Source organism: Haplochromis burtoni, unplaced genomic scaffold (assembly GCF_018398535.1).
Source record: "Haplochromis burtoni strain Fernald_Lab_line unplaced genomic scaffold, NCSU_Asbu1 Contig_38, whole genome shotgun sequence".
Taxonomy (NCBI): Eukaryota; Metazoa; Chordata; class Actinopteri; order Cichliformes; family Cichlidae; genus Haplochromis; species Haplochromis burtoni.
Window position 1 is genome coordinate 2,172,621 of NW_024582399.1, and position 21,371 is coordinate 2,193,991.

The 21,371-nt window shown below is 41.1% G+C and overlaps 2 protein-coding genes across 3 annotated transcripts; both read right to left on the reverse strand.

The window, feature by feature from the left end:
* Nucleotides 1-1,210: 1,210 nt before the first annotated feature.
* On the reverse strand, nucleotides 1,211-4,143 carry mylz3 (myosin, light polypeptide 3, skeletal muscle). Its single transcript, XM_005920191.3, has 6 exons — nucleotides 4,053-4,143; nucleotides 3,659-3,686; nucleotides 2,262-2,405; nucleotides 2,010-2,180; nucleotides 1,828-1,905; nucleotides 1,211-1,734 (listed from the first exon to the last, which is right to left on the reverse strand). The coding sequence occupies exons 1-6, from the start codon at nucleotides 4,053-4,055 to the stop codon at nucleotides 1,706-1,708; spliced, it is 453 nt and encodes a 150-aa protein (XP_005920253.1). The 5' UTR covers nucleotides 4,056-4,143; the 3' UTR covers nucleotides 1,211-1,705.
* A 4,168-nt stretch (nucleotides 4,144-8,311) lies between these two features.
* Nucleotides 8,312-18,111, reverse strand: lancl1 (LanC antibiotic synthetase component C-like 1 (bacterial)). 2 transcript variants are annotated; one of them, XM_005920192.2, is made up of 10 exons: nucleotides 17,974-18,111; nucleotides 17,497-17,643; nucleotides 17,290-17,407; nucleotides 16,088-16,298; nucleotides 15,113-15,260; nucleotides 14,819-14,965; nucleotides 14,232-14,414; nucleotides 11,863-12,039; nucleotides 11,010-11,082; nucleotides 8,312-8,975 (listed from the first exon to the last, which is right to left on the reverse strand). In XM_005920192.2, the coding sequence occupies exons 2-10, from the start codon at nucleotides 17,581-17,583 to the stop codon at nucleotides 8,899-8,901; spliced, it is 1,221 nt and encodes a 406-aa protein (XP_005920254.1). In that variant the 5' UTR covers nucleotides 17,584-17,643; nucleotides 17,974-18,111; the 3' UTR covers nucleotides 8,312-8,898. The 2 variants fall into 2 exon arrangements, with proteins under 2 accessions (XP_005920254.1, XP_014188472.1); XM_014332986.2 differs by having other exon boundaries at nucleotides 17,966-18,070.
* Nucleotides 18,112-21,371: the final 3,260 nt, after the last annotated feature.

Genomic DNA, 21,371 nt, shown 5'->3' on the forward strand with positions numbered 1-21,371 from the left:
CCCCCCCACTTTGTTTTTTTCTCTCCCTTTGTATGATTTTTAATGTTTTATGTCCACTTTTAGTGTTGGATCTACATGGACTCTATGATTTTTCGTGCTGGCTGGATCCTTTGAACGTAAAAACAAATGAAGGAACCACTTTGGATCAAATCCAGCTGAAGTCTCAGTTTTAACTGTTACAGTCCATAACCGTTACTTTCTGTGTAACATTAAATAAATTGTATGAATATCTTTCAATATGTAGATATCTAGGAATATCTTATTTTTAGAGAGAACCAATATGACAGAAATATATTTTTGTAAAATTTCAATTTAAAATCTCATATATTGTATGTGTGTTTGGTAAGTAATCTACATTTAGATTAACCAAATTAACCTTAAATAAGTGCCAATAAAATTAGAATTTTTGGTTTTTTTTAAATAGCTGATAGACACTATTTTATTATTCTTCATTCTGTCTTTTTGACTTTATTGTTTTAATGGACTAAAATTATGTTTTATTATATATTGCTAACAATTTAGCTTGTACTGTTAGCTAATAATGTAAATTCTAGTTTTTGTTTCCAATTCAGTAGCTAGCTGCTATAGTATAACTACTATTGAAATCCAATTTATTTAGCTAAAATTTTTTTTAACTGTGTCCAAACTGTTATGTGTTTCAACTATAATGTTAGCTAACAATAGAACTGCTAGCTACATGGAAGTATCCCATAGCTTTTTCATAATTTTAGCTAGCTACCATATTACAGCGATCACCCCAGTATATCTAGGATAGATTTTTAGCTGTTTAATCATTCTTTGCTCACTGTACCCTAATTGTTAAAAAATTGAACAGTTGAACAATTAGACTGTTGTATTGTTATTCCGTAATTTTAGCTAATATACATTTTTGCAGAATTATTTACAAACTGATTATTTTAGCTACACATCGGTGTCCATTATTGTTTCATTATGTATATTTAACAATTTTATTGTTTATAGTTACTTGGCTATACTTAAAGCTAATTCTTCAGTTCTTAATTCACTTTCGACCCTTTTCCTTTTTAAATGTATTTAATAATTTATGCTTTCTTTTTTGGCTCTATCTTATTCATAGCCTTTTGTTAAGCATCAACTTTTTTACATAAATTTCTTCAATCTGAGACCTGCGGCTTGCAGTCTACAAAAGCATGTGGGCAATGAAAGATCAAGAATCAACCCAGATGGGATGTACGTTGGAAAAGTTTATTCTCAAATGAAGAGAGTGAAAATAAATACAACTTTTCAGGGAAGGAGGGAGCTCTGGCGCTCTGACCACAACCATTCTCCAGCACCTTTGGCATTGCTGGGCCAGTGATGGCGTGACTGAATGAGGTGGCGGTGGGAATGGAGGGATCTACCCTCACTTGATGAGTGGTCACCCCTTTTCCCCCGTTCCTCACCCCATGTGGTGAGTGGAGACGCGCCCCAGTGGGGGGAAGTAGAGGCCGGGTGATGGAGGTCTACAATGGAGAGGTGATGGCGATGTCCCAAGAGAGGAGGGTGAGAGACGAAATGGAAAAGAAAACAAAATAAACAAAATGAAAAAATGGGCGTGCTTCAACATCCCTTGTACATAGTCCTTGTCTTTCCGTGGTTGGTCTTTGAAACAGTGTAGATGTCACGAACACTGTGGGGCTGTCTGTAGGCGAGCTACAGTTTCTTCAGCACTCTCGCTGCTGGCCTCTTACACAGACATGATGTGCTTGACGAAAGCTGCAGGAAGAAGTTCAAATATTTAGCTTCCTGGAAATTCAAAAAAAAAAAAAAAAAAATAAGGAAGTGGAATGGTTTGAAGTCCGGTCTTACCCTCATAGTGCACACTGCCGTTCTCGTCCTCCTGGCCGGCCATAAGGGCATCAATCTCTGGCTCGCTCATCTTCTCTCCTGTGGATGCAGAACGATCCATGTCAGGGATATGTTTCCCATTTCACTCACTATTGCATGCTAAGCAAACTATATGTGTGTGCTTCTAAATTTAGGAGGCTCACCCAGAGTGGACAGCACAATACGCAGCTCAGCACCCATAACTGTGCCATTGCCCTCCTTGTCGAAGACGCGCAGACCCTCAACGTAGTCATCATAGGTTCCCTTGGGTTGAGCGTCGACCTCCTTCAGCATAGGCAAGAAAGCGTCGAAGTTGAGCCTCTTGTTGGCCAAGTCTGTTGATAGCACACCAAATTATTACACATACCATGACACAGACTGCTCTTTTGTGTTAGAAAAAACAGTTTATGTCTCACCGTCAGCAGTTGGGTTGCCCAGAATCTTATTAACGGACCCGTTGGTGGGATTCTGGCCCAGAGCACGCATGATGTCAGCCACCTGGTTGTAGGCCACCTGGCTGTCACCAACTCTGTCAAAGAGACCAAAAGCCTCCTTGAAGTCTGGCCAGGAGGAGAGAAACAAAGTTGAGTACAAGTTCTTCAGGACTTATAGTTAAGACTTCAACAATAAGGAAGAATTAAAACAAAAAAGTCTGCCAGAGTCTTTTTTCTTGTTCCATCCAAATGGTATAATTGATATTATTTTTATGGCATGACATCCATGTTTTCTTTGCTGTGTTAGATCCATCCCCTTTGGATTTCCTACTCTATCTATTACAGTGTTACTACTAGTCATCTATGTCAGTTGCACAGTGCCACAACGTAGAGGAAGATTAAAGACAGTAAAAGCCACATAATTCTGTCATTGTTCTCAGCTAATTGAGAGGGACAGCTGTGAAGAGGAAGGCACCAACTGGGGGCCCAGACAATGGTTGGCTATGTCTGTGAATCCCACCAGGAACTCAAAGTGACCTTTTTGACAGATTAATGTGTTCGTGTGGCTTCTGAACAGCAGTTGTACCCTTCCACCACACTCGACCCACCCCGTCCTTCTACATTCCTGCCTCCACTTGCATTTACAGCAACATTGCGTGCAAACTGATACACCCTGACAGAGAAACGCAGGCCATTTAGAGACATAGCGACATGGCCCCCCGTGCAGTCAAACCCAAGAATGCTGACTGGGCCGTAATTAACACCATAACTTGGAAAGGAACTTAATGTTAGACATATAGTATAGCTGTACCAGAATGTGCAGAAGCAGCACTAAACAAATAAGCCTGATTGAAAACGTGTTAAAGGTTTGCCTGCAAGTCTAGGATACACAACTGCAAGAGTTTTAACTACACAAAAGTATCCATGTCCAAATGGGGACCCCAATATATCCCATAGGGCATGTTTATAGAGGACATGTCTTTCGGCAGTTAAACAAAAAAGGTATGGGGTGATTCAGATTCTTGTGTAAGCTGATGCCACCAGCACTGCATCTTAAACCCTGACCTAAGGATTAACGCCCCTCCTGAATAAGGACAATGGCGACTTGCAAGACAAGGCTGAGAATAGACATGTCTGAAATCTTTCCCGACAGCTGGAGAAGTTGGTAGAATGGCATGGCGCTCTTCATCCTCTGCTTCCACTTTTCTAGCACTTTAATCAGATTAAAAGTTCATCTAAGTAAGCCTGGAGCTACTCTGAGAGTTTGGTTCGTGTGACAATTGCAAAAGCTAGACGTAAATACCTACCAGCACATTGATTGAGAGGTTGGTGCCTTCATATATGAGGCAAAATTTCTCTTTTTCTTTTTCTTCACTTACCCTCAATCTGGTCCGGTGTGAACTCAGTCTGTCACATTTGAAAAGGCACATTAACAAATACACAAACACACAGAAAACAGAGAAATAAAGAAAAACAAAATGAGTATATCCAGCTTATGTAACTGTCCAAAGGATTCTGAACACATGATGGATGCTGAAACTCTAAAACGGCCTCTTTGCATTAGAATATTAGCCTTTTTAGACATTAAACATAGACATGTGAATGCATTCCAAGACTCTAGTCCTGGGTGCCAGTCTTCATTTTGCCTCACTAGCAAAAGTCTCAGTTTTGGGGTCATTATCGAGCTCATATCCAAACCAATTAAAAGGAAAAAAAGGTAACTCCATCAGCAATGCCCCACCCAAAAGGTCCAAAACAGAAGTTTGTACACACCATTTTGGAGAGCAGGAGCTGGAGGAGATGAGAAGCTGAAGTCCCAAGACAGTGTGGTCCTTAGCCATGGTCAAAGCACCCCTCTTATTTATTCCGGGCATGTGATGTCACGTATGCTAATGGGCAGATCAGATGACACATAGGAACATCTTTAACTTTCTTAGGGCAAACGGAAAGGAGAGCTGTACGCCCTCGGAGCAGTGGGAGTAGGCCTTTAGAAGGGGACAGGGCTATTTTTAGAAGGCTGAAAGAACGGTTGCAAGATTTCAAAGAGTCTGTGAATGCATTACAATTTCAACCGAAATGCTTTTGGCAGCATTGACACTTAAGACTTCTCTCCTCTGGAAAGAGATGTACAGCTGGTGAGTGAAAATGCAGAAAACTCAGCTTCCTTGAGGCTCACTTGAGGAGGGCTCCAGGTGTGAGGAGCTCATTTACAGGGTGGTATTTTTAAACAGCCCCACTGCTCCTCCTCTTATGGTTAAATAACAGAACCGGGCAAAAAATCGTTGGAAAAGTTCACTCCATTCAGGCATCTGTTAAAAACATTGACACTGAGTGGCAGATAACCTGAAAACAACAGGTTTTATAACAATTCTAAAGACCTTAAAAAGATCTGCTCTCACAGCGCTACCCTCAGAATAGGACAAGTAACAAATAAATTCATAATGTGCAGATTTGCTGGCTTCAACTAACTAAAAATTGATCAGTTTGTCCATTAATAAATAGGCAAATACACTGGAGCAAAGTTAAGCTTACATAATGTAGGTTATGTTATTAAGAACTACATTCATAGCACAATAAATGACGTTTTTAAAAGTCAATTTCATTTCCATCTTCAGCAGAGCTCTCCATGGTGCTGACAGCGGAACAGAAAGAACCAATAAGATTAATCTTAATAAATGAATTTCTTGATACATTTTTTGATGTAACAAACTTAATTTAAAAAACTGGAAAAAAATCAAAAATCATTACCTGCGATTCTGCGAAGTGCAGTTTCATTTTTCAAGTTATTTATAGCCCACCTATTACAAATCACAATTTCAAAAGCATCAAGGTTATCCTTACTTTATGTAAGTAATAGTAACTAATCCTCATATACAATTATTACCCAACAGTTTAGATTCATAGATGCATAGAGGTTCTTTTTAATCGTTTATCTGTAGAAAGCATTTTAAATTTTTCTTTTATTGTCTGGTGTTTCCACTCTCTGTAGTTTATAAGACCAAACTCAGTAGGCTTGTAAACATGGGCAGTAAGAGGTCAGCAACAGCATAGTATGTGCCAACTTTGGGAGTCATGAGTGATGGGACGGGGCGAGACATTCACAGAGATGTAACACACAGTCATCATAGTCAAGACAGCAGTACACCAGCTTTGTGAGGACCTCGCGCCCCGAGGTCGTTTATACCTTGTACAACTCTGCTGAACACATCCAGGTGATATTTGTTATGATGTGGGATGACATAGATGTCTTTAATGTCTGTAACTGTGATATTGTTGTTGTGGTTATTTGTCTGACAGTCGCCCCGAAGCACAAATTTCTGAAAGGATAAATAATAAATCTAATTGAATCAATCCATCCATCCTCCCAACTCTAAGTTGTGCTGACATCTGTCCGTCCATCCGTCCGTCCATCCATCCATCCAATCAGTTCAGTTTGGGTAGAATTTGACTCTTGGTTCGAATTAGATAATTAGTTTGGTATCACAGGGCAGAACCACAAATGAAGGTAGGAGATAGTGACCAGACCCTAAAAGTAAACAGTTGGATAGTAGGTAATATAGCATCATAGCAGCTACATGAAACAGGCACAAAGAAGGCAACAAAAAAAAAACCAATTGAGAAAAGGAGGCAGAAATAGAGACAAGACAGGGAAAATAGAGATAACAGGAGTCTTTGATTGGTTAGAGGCTGTCAGATTCATACGAATCTTTCATTTTTTAAAATAATTTGTTCATTGCTGTCTGTTTGGAGGGACGCCAGTATTGACAGAGTCCTGATATTCTTTGATTTCAGCTGCCCTGCTTTTCTCTTTAAAAAGGCGATTATTGGATTCAAGTCTGACAACATACTAGGACAGGTTGTAGTGTGATTCTGGCAGTTTCCTCATTGTTCTGTTAGGCATCTGCAGACTGGGAGCCATCCTGTCAACCAGCATTTTGGTATATACACAATCTACCAGTCTTCCCAAAACCTTTCACATGGTAATCGTCTGTGGACCGCGTGCGCCCAACTTTCAGAAGTCTTCTTTTGGAATTCTTTAGCAAAATTCAATCTTGTAGTTTTCCTTTAAAGAGCCAGCAGTGTTTTTTCGCTTAGGGTGCCGTCCATAGAGGATGGCATTATGCTATGTGTTGTGAGCCATTTCCATTTATAAACCCTGTGCCAAATCTGAAGCGCTAGCTTTCTTAGAGCTAGACTGTGCAAGTAATGCACTGCCCATGGTGTCATTTTAGGAGGTCAGTTGCTGGTTAGCACGATTATTGCTGCAGCTGTGCTTTGACTGACTTTCTGTCGGTGCCCAGTCTTCTTGTATCCTTTTTCCATCCTTAATTTAAATTGTTCAGTTCCTCTGGCAGTTCTTTTTCTATTTGGAACAACACATAGGTCCAAACAACAAGGAGGCTCTGGTGGTCACAGGTCATTTTATAGTCATGTTCATTGGTTCAAATTATGTCAGTGATAACTGGTGTGCTTATTGCTGGTTTGGTTTCTGCCTCAGGGCCTGTACTGTCAGTACAGTCTTTCTGGTATAGTATTGTTCTTATGAAAGTCTACTTGTCAACTTGACAGTACCATTGATACAAACTATTATTTCAAATATAAAATGTTCTGAAAATTTAGAAAGCTGTGAATTTCATAGAAGAAATGTTTTTTTTTTTTTTTAGGTTAAATTTATGCTCATCTCTGCTGTCACATACATGTGACTCCACGTGGGTAACAGCCTAGAAGCAGTGATCCCTGTGTGTTAACACTGAGTGTTGTAGAAGGCTCAGGGCAGATTGGTTTAGGTGAGGGAGACTATATATGCCTGCGTGTTTCATTAATATAAACTTATTAATGAAAAATATCATGCCAATTATGTATAAATACCAGCTACAGTACTGTGCAAAAGTCATTTATAATACTTTGCTTCCAAGGAGCGAGACTTTCTTGCTGTCAGTTGGTGTTGAACAATAGGTCTCCAGTGCATATGGTGTGCAGGATATCCTTAAAAGATTTGAGGAAACTGGAGTCGAGGACCAAAGCAGAAGTGTCAGGCCTGAAAAATCAGCTACAGATGGACAAGATTTAAAAGTCCTGTCCTTAAACATCCAAAGAAGAGCTTTGAATGTCCTTCAAGAAGCCTGGAGAACTATTCCTGAAGACGACTTAAAGAAATAACAAGAAAGCTGCCTAAGAGAGTTCAGACTGTGCTGAAGAATAAAGGTGGTCACACCAAATATTGACTTTCAAGCTCGATAGAATTGTACAAATTCTGTTTTTGCCTTAAATACCGGGAATTGAGGGATGGAACAAGACTTTTGCACATTACTACATGCTTATGATCTTCCTTAAGTACAACCAGTTGTGTGTGTGTGTGTGTGTGTGTGTGTGTGTGTGTGTGTGTGTGTGTGTGTGTGTGTGTGTGTATATATATATATATATATATATATATATATATATATATACACACACACACACGATTGTTAAAATAGAATAAATGTTTTCTCTAAAGTAGGTCCAAAAGGAAGGAAAGACACTTATAGTGCTGCTAGGCTGCCTAAGTTGTCATCGTCTATGTAACACAAAGCAATCAGCTGCTGAGCATCAGAACGGACACGTTGGAGGACACTTGTAGGAGCGCGTGAACCACAGTGAAGCACATGCCTTTGGAGACCACTCCCCTCCTGGACAGATGAGCTCTATTTTTACTCTCATTCCCACTGGTGGTATTGAGTTTCTCCTACGCTGCGTTTGCTCTGCGAAGACTGAGGTCTCAAGACTCCCTGGTACAGTAGCCACCTCCCCCTTCACCACCTCCTCCTACCAAGCTGGCCGTGGGTCATAAAGAAGCTCTGGCAGGGAGCTTAAAAAAGAGAGATGGCATTGTGTTGCTGCTTGGTACATGAGCCTTATATGGAAAAGACTGGGTTAGATGAGCTAATGGTCCCACAGAGGAAGAAAAAGAGAAAATTCAACTCATTGCAATACAATATTTATCACTTAAAGCCAGTTTAAACCCAAACTTTGCTTGCATACACCAAATGATAATGAAAAAAAAAAAAACCATCTGATGAGATATAAATACACTGCTAATGAAGTCACCACTGAGTGAACTTTGTGGCTCTCTGCTGCCCCTCTGTGCTTTTTCTTCACCGCTGCACAACATCGACAAACTAGGCAGCTGCGTTACGTCTGGTGCAACGCAACGGAGCATTGCACCAGACATTTCTACACCCAAAACAAGTAAGACAATAGAAAACAAAAGCATTTAAACTTACAGAGAGCAGACAGATATATACAGCTAAGTGCTAAAAAAAAATTACAGTCAGCTTTCCCATGTTTTCATTTTAAAATTAGTTCCCTTCCTTTTAGTTCACAGAGCAGGAGTTGCTGGGGCATGCTAGGGAAGCTCACAACCTTGACACGTTTCCAAAACATTACAGGAAATGTATTGTTAATAACACATGACGTTTCCAGGTGGGAAAAGCAGGAAAAACATGGCACAATGTCTGAATGTTGAATTAAAAGCCAGCCGTCATGACTGCGGTGCCCATGTGTGACAAAGAGCAGAGCGGTGTGGGTCTTCTTATTCAATGATTTCCAGTGTGGGTCTGGGATCATTACCCGCAGACACTTTCTACACCTCAAAGGCCGGGAAGCGGGCGCTCATTGGATGCAGAAGGTCAGCCAGGAAGTAGATGGTTCCTGCCATGCCTGATAAGAAGAAGGGACACTGTTTAGTTAGTTTAGTTTCCGTAGATACACGACCAATAATATGGCCTCCCCAGTCAGCTAGCTGTGGTCTCATGCATGTATCACTTATTCCTATCAGATGAATTATATACTTTACTTATGAGTCATTATGGGTTTTTTTTATACAGTTATATTTGAATGATTACCAAAGCAGGACTTTGAATCGTCTCTAAAACAGACTACCCAGACAGCTGGAGCTGACTGCTGTTGCTAGAGACTGAACTGAACCTCTCCACCATGTTTCTGCTGTTGGGGCAGAAATCCAAAGACTGAAGATTCTGGTATTTTATTTATATGTTTCTCTAATAAAAACACATTCGTCTGTGTGTTGTACACAAATATAGCTATAGCATTATCTCATAATTTAATATTGCAGTGGATACATCCACTACCACTGAAAGCTGATCTTGGTAAGGCAGCTTATCAGTTTTCTACATTCACTTAGTAACAGAGAATCAGTTTGGTTGATGTAATTATTAGAAAGCTGATATTTGTACCCTTTTTGTTAAACCTGCAACCCTGGCTGCTTTAACACTGCACTGCAGAAAGTATTCACTCACCCATTCAAAATCAGGTGTTCCAAAAGTTTCCATGGCAACAGGTGTATAAAATCAAACACCTAGGCCTGCAGACTGCTTCTAGCAGCTCAGTGACTTCCAGAGTGATACTGTGATAAGATGGCATGTGTGCAACAAGTCCAGTCGTGAAAGTTCCTCACTACTAAATATTCCACAGTCAGCTGTTAGTGGGATTATAGCAAAATGGAAGCAATTGGGAATGCTAACAACTCAGACATTGAGTGGTAGATGGTAGAGTGCGTTGAAGTGGATGGTGCGCAGAGGTCACCAACGTTTTGAACAGTCAATCGCTACAGACCTCCAAACTTCATGTGGCTTCTGATTAGTTCAAGAACAGTATGGAGAGAGCTTTATGGAATTGGTTTCCACGCTGAGACGTGTTCTCTGGAGTGACGAATCACACTTCTCCATCCACTCTTGGTTGGGCGGTTGCCAGGGGAATGGTACTCCATGAACTTCACTGTGCCAAGTGTAAAGTTTGGTGGAGGGGGGGCCAAGGTGTGGGCTTGTCTTTCAGAAGTTGAGCTTGGCCCCTTGGTTCCCATAAAAAGAAATCTTAATGCTTCAGACTACAAAGACATTTTGACCATGTCATGCTCCTAACTTTGTGGGAACAATTTGGGGATGGACCCTTCCTGTTCCAACGTGACTGCACACCAGTGAACAAAGCAAGGTCCATAAAGACATGGATGTGCACGTTTGGTGTGGAAGAAGTTGTCTGGCCTTCACAGAGTGCTGACCTTAACCCGACAGAACAGCTTTGGGATGAATTAGAGCGGAGACTGTGAGCCAGGCCTTCTCGTCCAACATCAGTGTCTGACCTCACAAATGTGCTTCTGGAAGAACGGTCAGTAATTCCCATAAACACTCCTAAACCTGTGGAAAGACTTCCAGGTAGAGTTGAAACTGTTATAGCTGCGAAAGCATGATCGGACATCATATTAAACCTGATGGGTTAAGAACGGGATGTCGCTCAAGTTCATGTGTTTGTGAAGGCAGACGAGTGAATACTTCTGGCAGTACATTGTGCATTTATGTGTGAGGGACAGATGAACATGTGTGAAGCAGCTGGCTGTGATTACAAGTTCTGCCAACTTCATATTTCTTACCACAGAAGCCAATTTAGCTCCTTTCAAAATAATCTTATTCAATTTCCACTGCACTACTCCTGTAATCTCACAGCATGACTCATTTATTTGCACTTGTAATTCTTACTACAATGTAAGCCATGCCTGCAACCTGGCAACAGCAAGTCTTAAATATCTAACAATGTACCAAACCCAGAAAAATGGCATCACTAAAAATGTAGTGCTTAGTTTACCTTGTAATCTGTGACACATGTAACAAAAACTTAAAAAATGCCCTTTTGTGCATAACATGATATTTTTGGAAGGTTGGATCTGCCATTATGCATTACCTTCAAAGAGAGAGAAGGGAGTGTCTGGTGTCCGACATCCATGTTTGCCGTAGTTCATACACCAGTCTGCAAACTGCAGCGAAAGAGAAAGTAATGTTACAACAGTAATGACACTGGACCGCTGATCCGTCTCCGGAGAACAGCGAGCAAATGTCAACAAGTCCTAAAAATCGGGCCCTTCTCTGTGAAATCCGAGCATCTGTCGATGTATCGGATTACGACCACAATGTTGTGCTTGGAGGCAGGCAACACATCTGAAGAGTCTATTTCCATCTATGAATAGATTCATATTAATGAAAGCACATGTGGAACTCTCGCCATCTGGAGTGCATCCAAGACCAGCTCGCTAGCGGCTAGCGAGCCACGCTTTGACGCCAACTCGCACAGACAGCGACCGACCTGCTGTCAATAAACATAAAAGGCCCTGCCTCTCACATGCCCATCGTTTCTGGAATAATTTTCAATTTTAGGGCTGGCGAGTGACCAACTACGTTCTGATTGGTTAAGCTTTGAACTGAAGTTCAATATGACTTTTGCGTCTCACATCAAAGTCGTTGAGCGTCGAGGGAGGACGCGACAGAGACTTAAAAATGGAATTATAAAAGGACTTCTCGTGGCTTTCTACAAACACATTAAAATTTCAGGGATAAAAAACGTCCTGCTCTTATGAGGAACCCCTAGTCATAACTCTACAGCGTCAGACAGTGGAGGCATTAATCAAGCCTTTGGACACTAATTATGATGGATGCACTGCTGGTGCGACGCAATTAATATTTGCGGTTATTTGATCAGACGACTGGCCGCTGCAGCCCAGGAGTGATTACATTATTAAAGAGCTTTTATGTCCTCTCACCATGCAGGCTCTGTACAGGTGCTTCGGATCCTGCGTATGCCGGTACAACGCCAAGAAAGTGTAGGCGTTACCAGCCGCGCCGTGGCACAGGCCGTAGCCCTTTTTCAGCAGGCCGTACCACCACACCACCTCCCCGCACTGCAGAGCGTCGCCCAGGTACTGAGGAACTCTGAAAGCCTGGAATGAGGGACATGTCATCATCTTAACTGTGATAAGCATAAAGCAGATCTTGATTTCTGTGAGATCTGAATTAAAAAAAACCTCCAAGTTAAAAAGAGAACCTCAGCGGTACTGTATAAACGATACCCTCTGTCTCATGTAGCACGATAAGTTAAGAAATACTACAAATAAACTGTTCTGTGGATATGTTCTGTGAGGACTGTTTGTCCTTTAAATGTCATTCATTGGCAATATTATTCAATTTAGACAGAAAAGGGAGAATTTTATGAGATTAAAACATGACTCTACTTCACCACAAGATGGCACTATGAGTCTTTCGATGACCCGTGTGTTTCTCAGACAGTGGTTTTTAACAAAGTACCCCACAGAACCCCTTTAATTTGTCAGTTAGGCTTAGCTAACTGTTTATAACCATCCATAAGTAACAACTTATTTCAACCCTTTACCCGCAGCTTTTAGTGACTTTTCCAGTTAACAGCTGCCCACAATGTTTAGTGACTGGTTTGAATAGAATAGAATAGAATAGCCTTTATTGTCATTGTACAGAGTACAACGAAATTGGAGTGCCACTCCCTTGGTGCAAGTTTCAATAATAAATATAAATGTAAAATATAAAAAGTACAAAAAAACAATCGTAAGTACTCAAACAATAGTATGTACAATATATACAGGATAGCAGCATTAATATAATGACAGTATGAAAAGTGAACTGCTTATCCACCAGTTCACCTAGCTAAAGTACTGTGCAAAAGTCTTGAGCCACCCCTCATTTCATTATATGTTGCTAGGAAATCTGGAAATAGGTGCCGACAAGGAGCAAAATATAATGAGCTGAAAGATGGCTCAAGACTTTTGCACAGTTATGCATTTTAACTATTTAATTTTATGGACAGTTAACAAAAATATTAATGCAGTTTAATCTTTAAATTCATACTTACAGCTAACACATTGTGGGGATTAGAGAAATATTTTGCTGCTATTGTTAATAATCATCATCATTACCATTGCATTAATAATTAATATTGATATTGTATTCAGATGTTTAAACATATTGGTACCCAATTAGCCTTTATTACAGGTGCAGTTATAACCACTTTAAACTGTTGAGTTAAATCAATAATCTTAAATGCTTTTGAATGCTTGTTATAATCTTAAATGTGTATGTGCTGATTCTGTTGGGTTATAAAAGAAAGGCCTAACTCTGAGTACACTCTGTGCCAAAGTAGACAGGAAGCGCAGGCTTTTGCAGGGTGTGCTTGTGAAAGTGGAACTAAAGCAGAGTCTAAGTGTAAGTTACTTTGAGGAGCTGTTGGGAGGATGCTATTGGAATAACCAGGTTATTCATTATTGTCTTTTATTCATTTATATCTTTTTTATTTAAGCTTTTAGTAGAAGTTCTTGATTAAAACATTTATTCAACATATTACAAATATAGTTTCAGTTAGGTTATTATGCACATGAGAATTGGCCTCTCTTCTCATAAGACAAAGTTTGTGTGAGGTCGAGCCACACACGCACACACACACACACACGTACACATACACACACTTACACAGCAGTTAGACTCAGGGTTAGGTGAAGGTTCAAATAATATTTTGTAAAAGCTTGCAACTGCAAAATTGTGCCTGCAAAAGAACAGTTTGTTGCAGAATGTGTGCCTGATGTTCCAGACGATAAGCGAGCGTCCGGCAGCGACAGGAAGACACCTGGGATGGAGACAAGGCGATGTTGTTTTGCAAACTGTGTTAAAAGTCATTGTGGTTTTGATTTGACGTATGCATATATTGTATCTGCATAACGCATGAGGGGGCGTTATAAATTTCCCTGATGGTATAAAAACAACTGATTGTGTATTGTTCGAGAGAGATCGATGCTGATTGTGTAACAGTGTTCATCTCTCCACGCGTGTTCAGTAAAATCATCGTTTGACTCCACCCGGCCGGATCAGTGTTGTTATTTTGGAATTCCTCCTGTATCCCTCCTCAATATTTGAACCCTAACAACATCCATACAACTGCACTTTTATGCATTACTTTTAGCCAACTGCTGACTTTTCTGCTTAACACTGTTCCGGTGAACAGACTAACTAAATGCAGTTTCATGTAGGACCTGGTACACAAACAGACTGAACAGACTCACTGTTTCTTTCTGCAAATGAGTAATCAAATTTTCAAGCTCTCAGTCTTTACCTTGTAGGCCTGCAGGAGCATGTACACGACCCCCGGAGATCCATGGCACCAGTGCACCAGCAGGTCTCGATCGTCCCCCATGCAGGGAGGGTAGTTTCCCGAGGGGAACTTAAGACGGCAGACGTGGTCGACGCTGGGTTTCACCAGCCTGTGCACGAGCTCCTCCGAGAACACAAAGCCAGGCTGTGAAGGAGGGGTAAGATCAAGTTCAGCGGAGGAAAAAAAAGGTGACAGGTGGCAACTTTGGTAGAGCGCGAGGTACCCTGGAAACAGACAGATTAGCTTCTGCACAAGAGCACTTATTAGAAAGTTAACTTTGGAGCTAGCATAATTAACTTTTTAGATGGCATAACAAATATTTGCAGGCTGGCTTCTTAAACGAGGAGAGGGATTTGTATGTTTTCTTTGATTCTTAGAACTGAAAATTTAATAACTTCAGCTTTCAGAGTTCTTGGTGCAGCCATAGATCCCTTCGAATGAAAGTGCATACACCGAATTACTGCAAAACCACAGAAAATTATTTCCCATACGGCCTGCACAAGCACAAGACTACTCCACTTGCATCTAAAACCAGGATCCTGTTTCACCTGCATGAGGAAGTAGTAGATGCCAGCCAGGCCGTGGGCGGCCCCCACATACTGCTCCTGGTACCACTCGTACATCAGGGGGCTCTGGTTCTGGACCCGGAACTTCCTACTGAGGTGCTCACCCGATTCCAGCACAGCCTGGGTGATCTGCGGAAGGAAGCAAAAATATAAATTAGTGGAGATAAATGAGAGAAAATGGTTTAAACCTAGAGGTTTCTATGGCAACTGTCGCTCTCACAAAGAAAATACAACAAAATAAAAAACTTTGGACTGAGCGCACTGTTTCTGAATCACCTGTTGGATGTATCCATCTGGAATCCTGTCTTTTCCAAGCTGCTGGTTGATGAAGACCAGTGAGTAGAGGTAGCCCACCCGCCCGTACAGCAGCTCGTCTGGCAGCCCGCCCGAACCCTTCACCACCGTCTGGTGGTACTGCATCAGCCTGGTGGAGAGGCACAGGAAGTTTGTGACAGATTTTTTGCACCACTGAACCACATCTTAAAATAGACCTTCTATTTATGACGACCTATAAGCGCGTACAATTAATTATATCATAAATGCGATTCCTGCTCCGGCAGTTAAATGAACTAGATCCGGACCATTAAGCTGGAAATTAAACTGGTCCAATCGGCTCCATTCGAGTGCATTTGATTCATACTGCAGATACTTAATAAAGCTGTAATAGCCTCAATAATACTAAGTGCAGTTGTATTGAAGAAAACATGCTGGCACGCAACACAATGATGTAGGCTATACAAACTGCATATTTTAATGGCTACGGAGGGGGGGGGTGGGGGTCTAAATTATTAACAGGGACAAAATGTTTCTTTTTGCAGCTCACAGGCTCAGACTGGTGCTCTATGTGTTTCACAACATCATGGAGGAGATCCCCACAGAGGCAGACGTGCCTCTAACCTGTAACAGAAGACTCTCAAGGAGAAGTCTTTCACAGGAGGTGAGGTTTTGCAGGGAAACAATGCTGCAAATGTGAGCGCTAAAGAGCGTTTCAGTAACAGTGGAGTGACGTTACACAGCAAATCCATAAAATAAAAAGCCTTTTTCAGTATTTTCTTTAGTGCATTTGACATTTTTTGGGCCAGGAAAACTATCCCCTGTCAAACAGGAGAAGAAATCTGGCATCAAAACACATTTTTCTAAAGAGAAACCTTCCAAGAAAGGAGAAAACTGCTGCAGACACAGTGGTGGTTACGTAGTACACTTTAATGTACACCTAAATTCATTACTTATACCGACTTATATGAGGCTGACCTGTTGATGCACTCGTCGCTCTCTTGCACTCTCTGAAGGCGATAGAAGACGACAGCAGCCACGGCCAGCGGCCCCGCATCCCCACACAGGAAGGTGACGTCATGGCGCCGGGTCAGGCACTTGAGGCTCTGGGTGACATGCTCGAGAGCTTTGTGAAGGAACGAGGGCTCCCTGAACACATCATGGAGGTGCAGATAGAGCAGGGCGATGCCTTTTAAGACACAATGTTGAAAGTTTGGAAAGCGCCCCAAAATTTTTTCTTAATTTAAAGGTATACTGTATCTTGCAATTAGATGCTAGTAGATTTCAGTCAACTGAGTTTTGTTTTCTTAGCCCTCCCATTTCAATTGCATAATCCTAGCTACCATCGCTGCTTTAGGACAAACAACTCTGGCTGCCATTTATTTGTACTGAATGTATTTGTACTGTTTACCTCAGCTGTCAATGCTATTCAAGACGAAGAACAAGTGTCCACCTTTATTTACTCTGAAAGAGGCTGTAAAAGTCTAATGTGAGTCCATGAGTCCTTTAAGCCCCCTTCTGTCTAATGACAGTGATAGTGAGGTGAATTGTTGAGGATATCCTGAACTTTTCCAAGCACTGCTGTTTTTGCTGCTGTTAGCCTCTGCTAGCTGCTGTTAGCAAGCCTTACCAAAATGTTCTTTGAAGCAGCTCTAACATTGTTGTACCTGGACACTTAAACAACTCTTATAAAACTACTGTTTATTGGAGACAAAGTATGATTTTTAGGACACTCAAGCCTAACATTAGCTGGCTTAATGTTGGCTTAGCAAGAAGGTCCAGGGTTTGAATCCACCATCTGGCCGGAGACTTTCTGTGTGGAGTTTGGATGTTCTCTCTGTGTATGCGTGGTCAAAAGACAAGACAGTCCAAAGACATGCAGTTAGTGGAGTTAAGTTAGTGGAGGTTAAAGGTTATGCTAAATGGCACCACGGCACTCGCTCATATGTATTATTAATTAATTAATTAATTAATTAAGTTTAGAAGAAGGTATCAGTCTGTTGGAAGACATAATTACACAATAATTCATGTTCATTAGTAGTCAACATAAAAAAAGAAGGTCTCACTGAAGTAAAGCTGCATACAGGTAAACGGCAGAACAGTCTCACAGCATGTGCACAGTTACATGCATTTCCCTGCTACTTGACTTATTTATCCCAGCTGTGTAATGCTATCATCACCTGCCCAGCCAGTGTAAGCAGTGCAGTCTCTGGGATCAGCAGACCTAAGCCCATTCTCCATGACACCTAACAGCTCGCTGATCTTGCTGCTCAGCCGCTGGGCAAACTCTGGTGTGAGCTAAGGGTTTAAAAAAATACAAAACAAAAACTGTAAATATCATGGTGGACATGAAAGACATGCTCGCACACTTCTTTTTAACGCATTACCTTTCCCTGAAAGTCAAAAAACGCCTGTGTGGATGCGAGGCTCCCATCATAGTCGGGGTAGGGATTCTTCAAGGCTCTTGTGTCCATTTTCAGAGCCTTGTTACTGCTGCTGCGCTGTTTTTTATTTTATCTGGGTCAGAAAATAATCTGCAGGGAAAAGAGGCAATGTAAAAGCCGCAAGAAGCACAGACGAAGATCGTGTAATAGAAGCAAGACTAAAAATAGCAAATTATCGATCCTGTAACATAGAATATAAACCAACACGGAGCATCGAGCCTGCTAGGCAGAGCTCCACACCCCCACACACCAACTCATGACAGCTAAGCTCAACTACGCTGCTTCTGATTACGCAGCTGAAGCTAGCTGCTAACATTAGCCGCTAGCTGCATGGTTATGTTGTTATAAAGAAATGAACGACTTTATACCTTCAAATTATGACAGGGTGAGAAAATAAAATAGAAATTTGCACCTTGGTACCTTTGCAAGCGCTGCACTGTTGGTGTTTACTCTTCTTTGTCTTCACTTTTAGCTGACGGTACATCCGCACTGCTTTGCTCACTACTGACACCTCCTGCGGCAGGAGTGGTACTGCAACTCAGAAACTCAGGGACGTCAAACTCATTTTGTGGCGTAAGCCACCTACACAGCGCAGTTTGATCTGAAGTGTGCCAGAAACTCCCCTTTCTGTCAGTGTACACGAGGTTAAGTACACATCTAATCCCGAAGATATCTTAATATACGAAAAAGAAGTGCAGTTTCAACTCAGTTTCTCAGTTTTTCAACTGATAAAGCTGATCTACTCTATCAGCATGACTCTTTGGGCTTAAATTGTAAGAAAGAAATTTATAAAATTACAAAAAGAAGAAGAAGAAAGCCTCTGGTTGCTCATTGCCTAGACTGTCCTGTAAATATAAAAATATTTTTGTTGATTCATTGAAAATGTCCTACTTTTTAAACAGTCTAAAACAGGACTACCAACACTAACAAGGATACTAGCAATAAGCAGAACTAGAAAAAGACGAATCAGGAGGAATAAGGAGGGAGAAATGGTCTCTTCCTGTAACACCATTACCCTTCTGGGGGTTGTGTTGTTGCCTGTCCAGTGCACCAGCTGTCAGATTCATTTTCACCAAAGCTGCTGAAATTGGTTCACAACACTGTGCACTTCCTAACTGGACACACTGAGATCCCTGGAGTTCTTGTGCAGTTTAAATGTACCATAATCCTAGGAGGATCTAACATGCCATGGTGCGTTTATTAAAGGAAAATGATACAGTGAGTTGTGCAGCCTACTTCCACTCCTCACTTTTAGTTTTAATTACCTCTGCTAAGCTGTGTCCCAGTGCCATTAGATACAGTTTAACTTCACCATGAATTAAGTGGTGATTTATGGCCTGATAAACATCAGTGTTTCTGCAGTCAGAAAACTGCACCAACAACCTTATTTAGGAGTTTAGAGTGACTGTCACACAGGTGTCTAATCCCAGGCATTTCAGCCCATCATCAGATCTTTATGGTAATTGCTCAGTCACAGTCGCCTACGTCAGTGAACCCGCCTCAGCTAATCTTGTCACCTTTTTTGTAATTTTATGATTAAAGACTCCACACTGGTGAGTCTAATGACTTCCAATATAAATAGAAAGGCCTAAATGCATGGGCACGAGGTGTAGCGCAGGTCACACAAACTGCTACCATGGAAACATCATGTGCCACCAATCTGCTCTTGACCTTCTGCAGAGCTCAAACCACATGGTATTATTCCTGTGGATGGTGATGATAATTACTGTAGTCACAGGGAAGTGATATTGATTGGCATTCTGCTGAGCTTCCTAGCATATTCTGACTTATTGCAGAGATAGAAGTTGCCCCCAGATCTGCAGTCTTCTTTTTGTGAGAAGAGGACATTGTTATGGCACGGCGATATTAGAGATTGCGATGGGATGCATCCTCTGAAGGGCTTTGATCGTTCTCGGGTTTAAGACTTTAAAATACATCAAAACTGAATCCTAATTAAACTATAAACCAGCTATGCTAGTCTTACTTCAATAGGTTCCCGCAAGAGTACAGGCAAATGTTCGTACCAACAGTCCTTTGTGACTAAATTTTCAGCCCATTTGATGTTTTTTGATTATGATGCAAATGCTTTTAAGATAACATCAAAGTTTTGCAAGCCTTGAATTGCAGAGTTTTTAGCACTCATCTTAACTTGATGTAACATTTTTTTTCCCGAGTCGCTTATGAGCAGGATTGTTTGTTGTCCTTCCCCACCCCCCATCTTGATGACTCGTGTGACCTTGTCTTTGAAAAGTGCAAATGAAGCTGACGATTAGATTAGCGCCCGATTTGCTTCAGTCATCACTGTCATTCTTTTGTTTTTCTGTTTACCGCTCTGCTTTTTATGTCTGTGTATGCTCCATTATTTCCTTTCAGTTAGAGAAACTTGGCTCTCCCAGTCATTTCCATATCAATTGACCGGGCTGCAGGTGAAGGCTACTCATGCAGTACAAAGTACAGAGCCTTTGCCCATATACCTCGGGACTGTTTTACCTTGCCTTCGGGGACAAGGAATGGAAATGAGGTTCCGAAATGCGACAAGATTCAGAAGGAGACCTTGGGGCTTGATTAGAGCTTCGCGATGAAAGACACATTATTGAACCAAGTCTCCCTCCCACTGTGCTGCCAGGAGAAATGGCTTCATGGAGGAAAACATTAAATAGATGTGAGATTGATCATTTGTTTGTGTTTCTAGGCCAGAATAACATTCGAGCTGACACCAAATCAGGCACTTAAACCTAATTTTACTGTATCATAATGCTAACATTATTGCTGTGAGCAAGATTTTTCAAGGATAAAGATGATGGAACTGTATATTAGTTCTCATTGGCGGAAAATGTCATTTAAAAAAGAACAAAACCAGCAATACGTTGATTATTGTGTATTTGTATGTGTAGTCAAAGCTGTTATCTCCTTTCCAAAGACTTCAGTGTTCAGCAAGCAACTCGTCAACACTGTCATTGCCAACATCAGCTTTGTAGGATGCTCACTGTGATTTTGATCCCTGTAAACAGATAGCTGTATATGAGTAATGCAGCATCTTTAGCTAAGGGACAGGATTTTAGTAGCAGAAGCTGTTTTTTTCTACTTGTAGGCTGAGGCTTGTTTGAGCAGGATTTAGCTTCATGCAGGTAAACAGACTATACTTTTTATACAGGAAGTTTGGGCATTCTTCTTAGATTCCTATATTGGCTAGTTGGTGCATTAAGTACTTATTTACCAAATAAGTTTAGTGAATTAGCATGCTAACATTAGCTAAATTAGCATAAAGTAGAGAGGAGCTAAATGAGGAGCAAATAACAAACTGCTGTTTTATATAAAAATAGAGAAAACCTCTTTATAACAAATAACAGTTTTCATAAATAGAGAATACTGTAAATGTTGGTAAAAACTTTAACAGCAAATTGAAAGGTAAAATTTAGGCCTTTTTTTAGGTCAATGCTGCAGGGCAACAATTTTACTGCAAAATGACACTGACACTCAGGAACCTTGCTTTAGTACAGGAATATAGCCAGAATACAACAACTTGAGTCAAGTTCCCTATTGCAAGGAGACACATCGCTCATGAGGGCTCATCCCAAACATGAATGTTAATGAGAAAGCCTGGCAGTCTGCACTCTAATTCATACCAAAGGTTTTCTCTTGGGTTGAGTTTGGGATTCTGTGCAGGCCTGTCAAGTTCTCCCACCCAAACCTCACTCATCCATGTCTTTATGGACTGTGTTTTGTGCACAGGTTTGCATTCATGTTGGAACTGGACTTGTTGCACAGGTGGCATCCTTTCACGGACCATGCTGGAATTCACTGAGATCTTGAGAGCG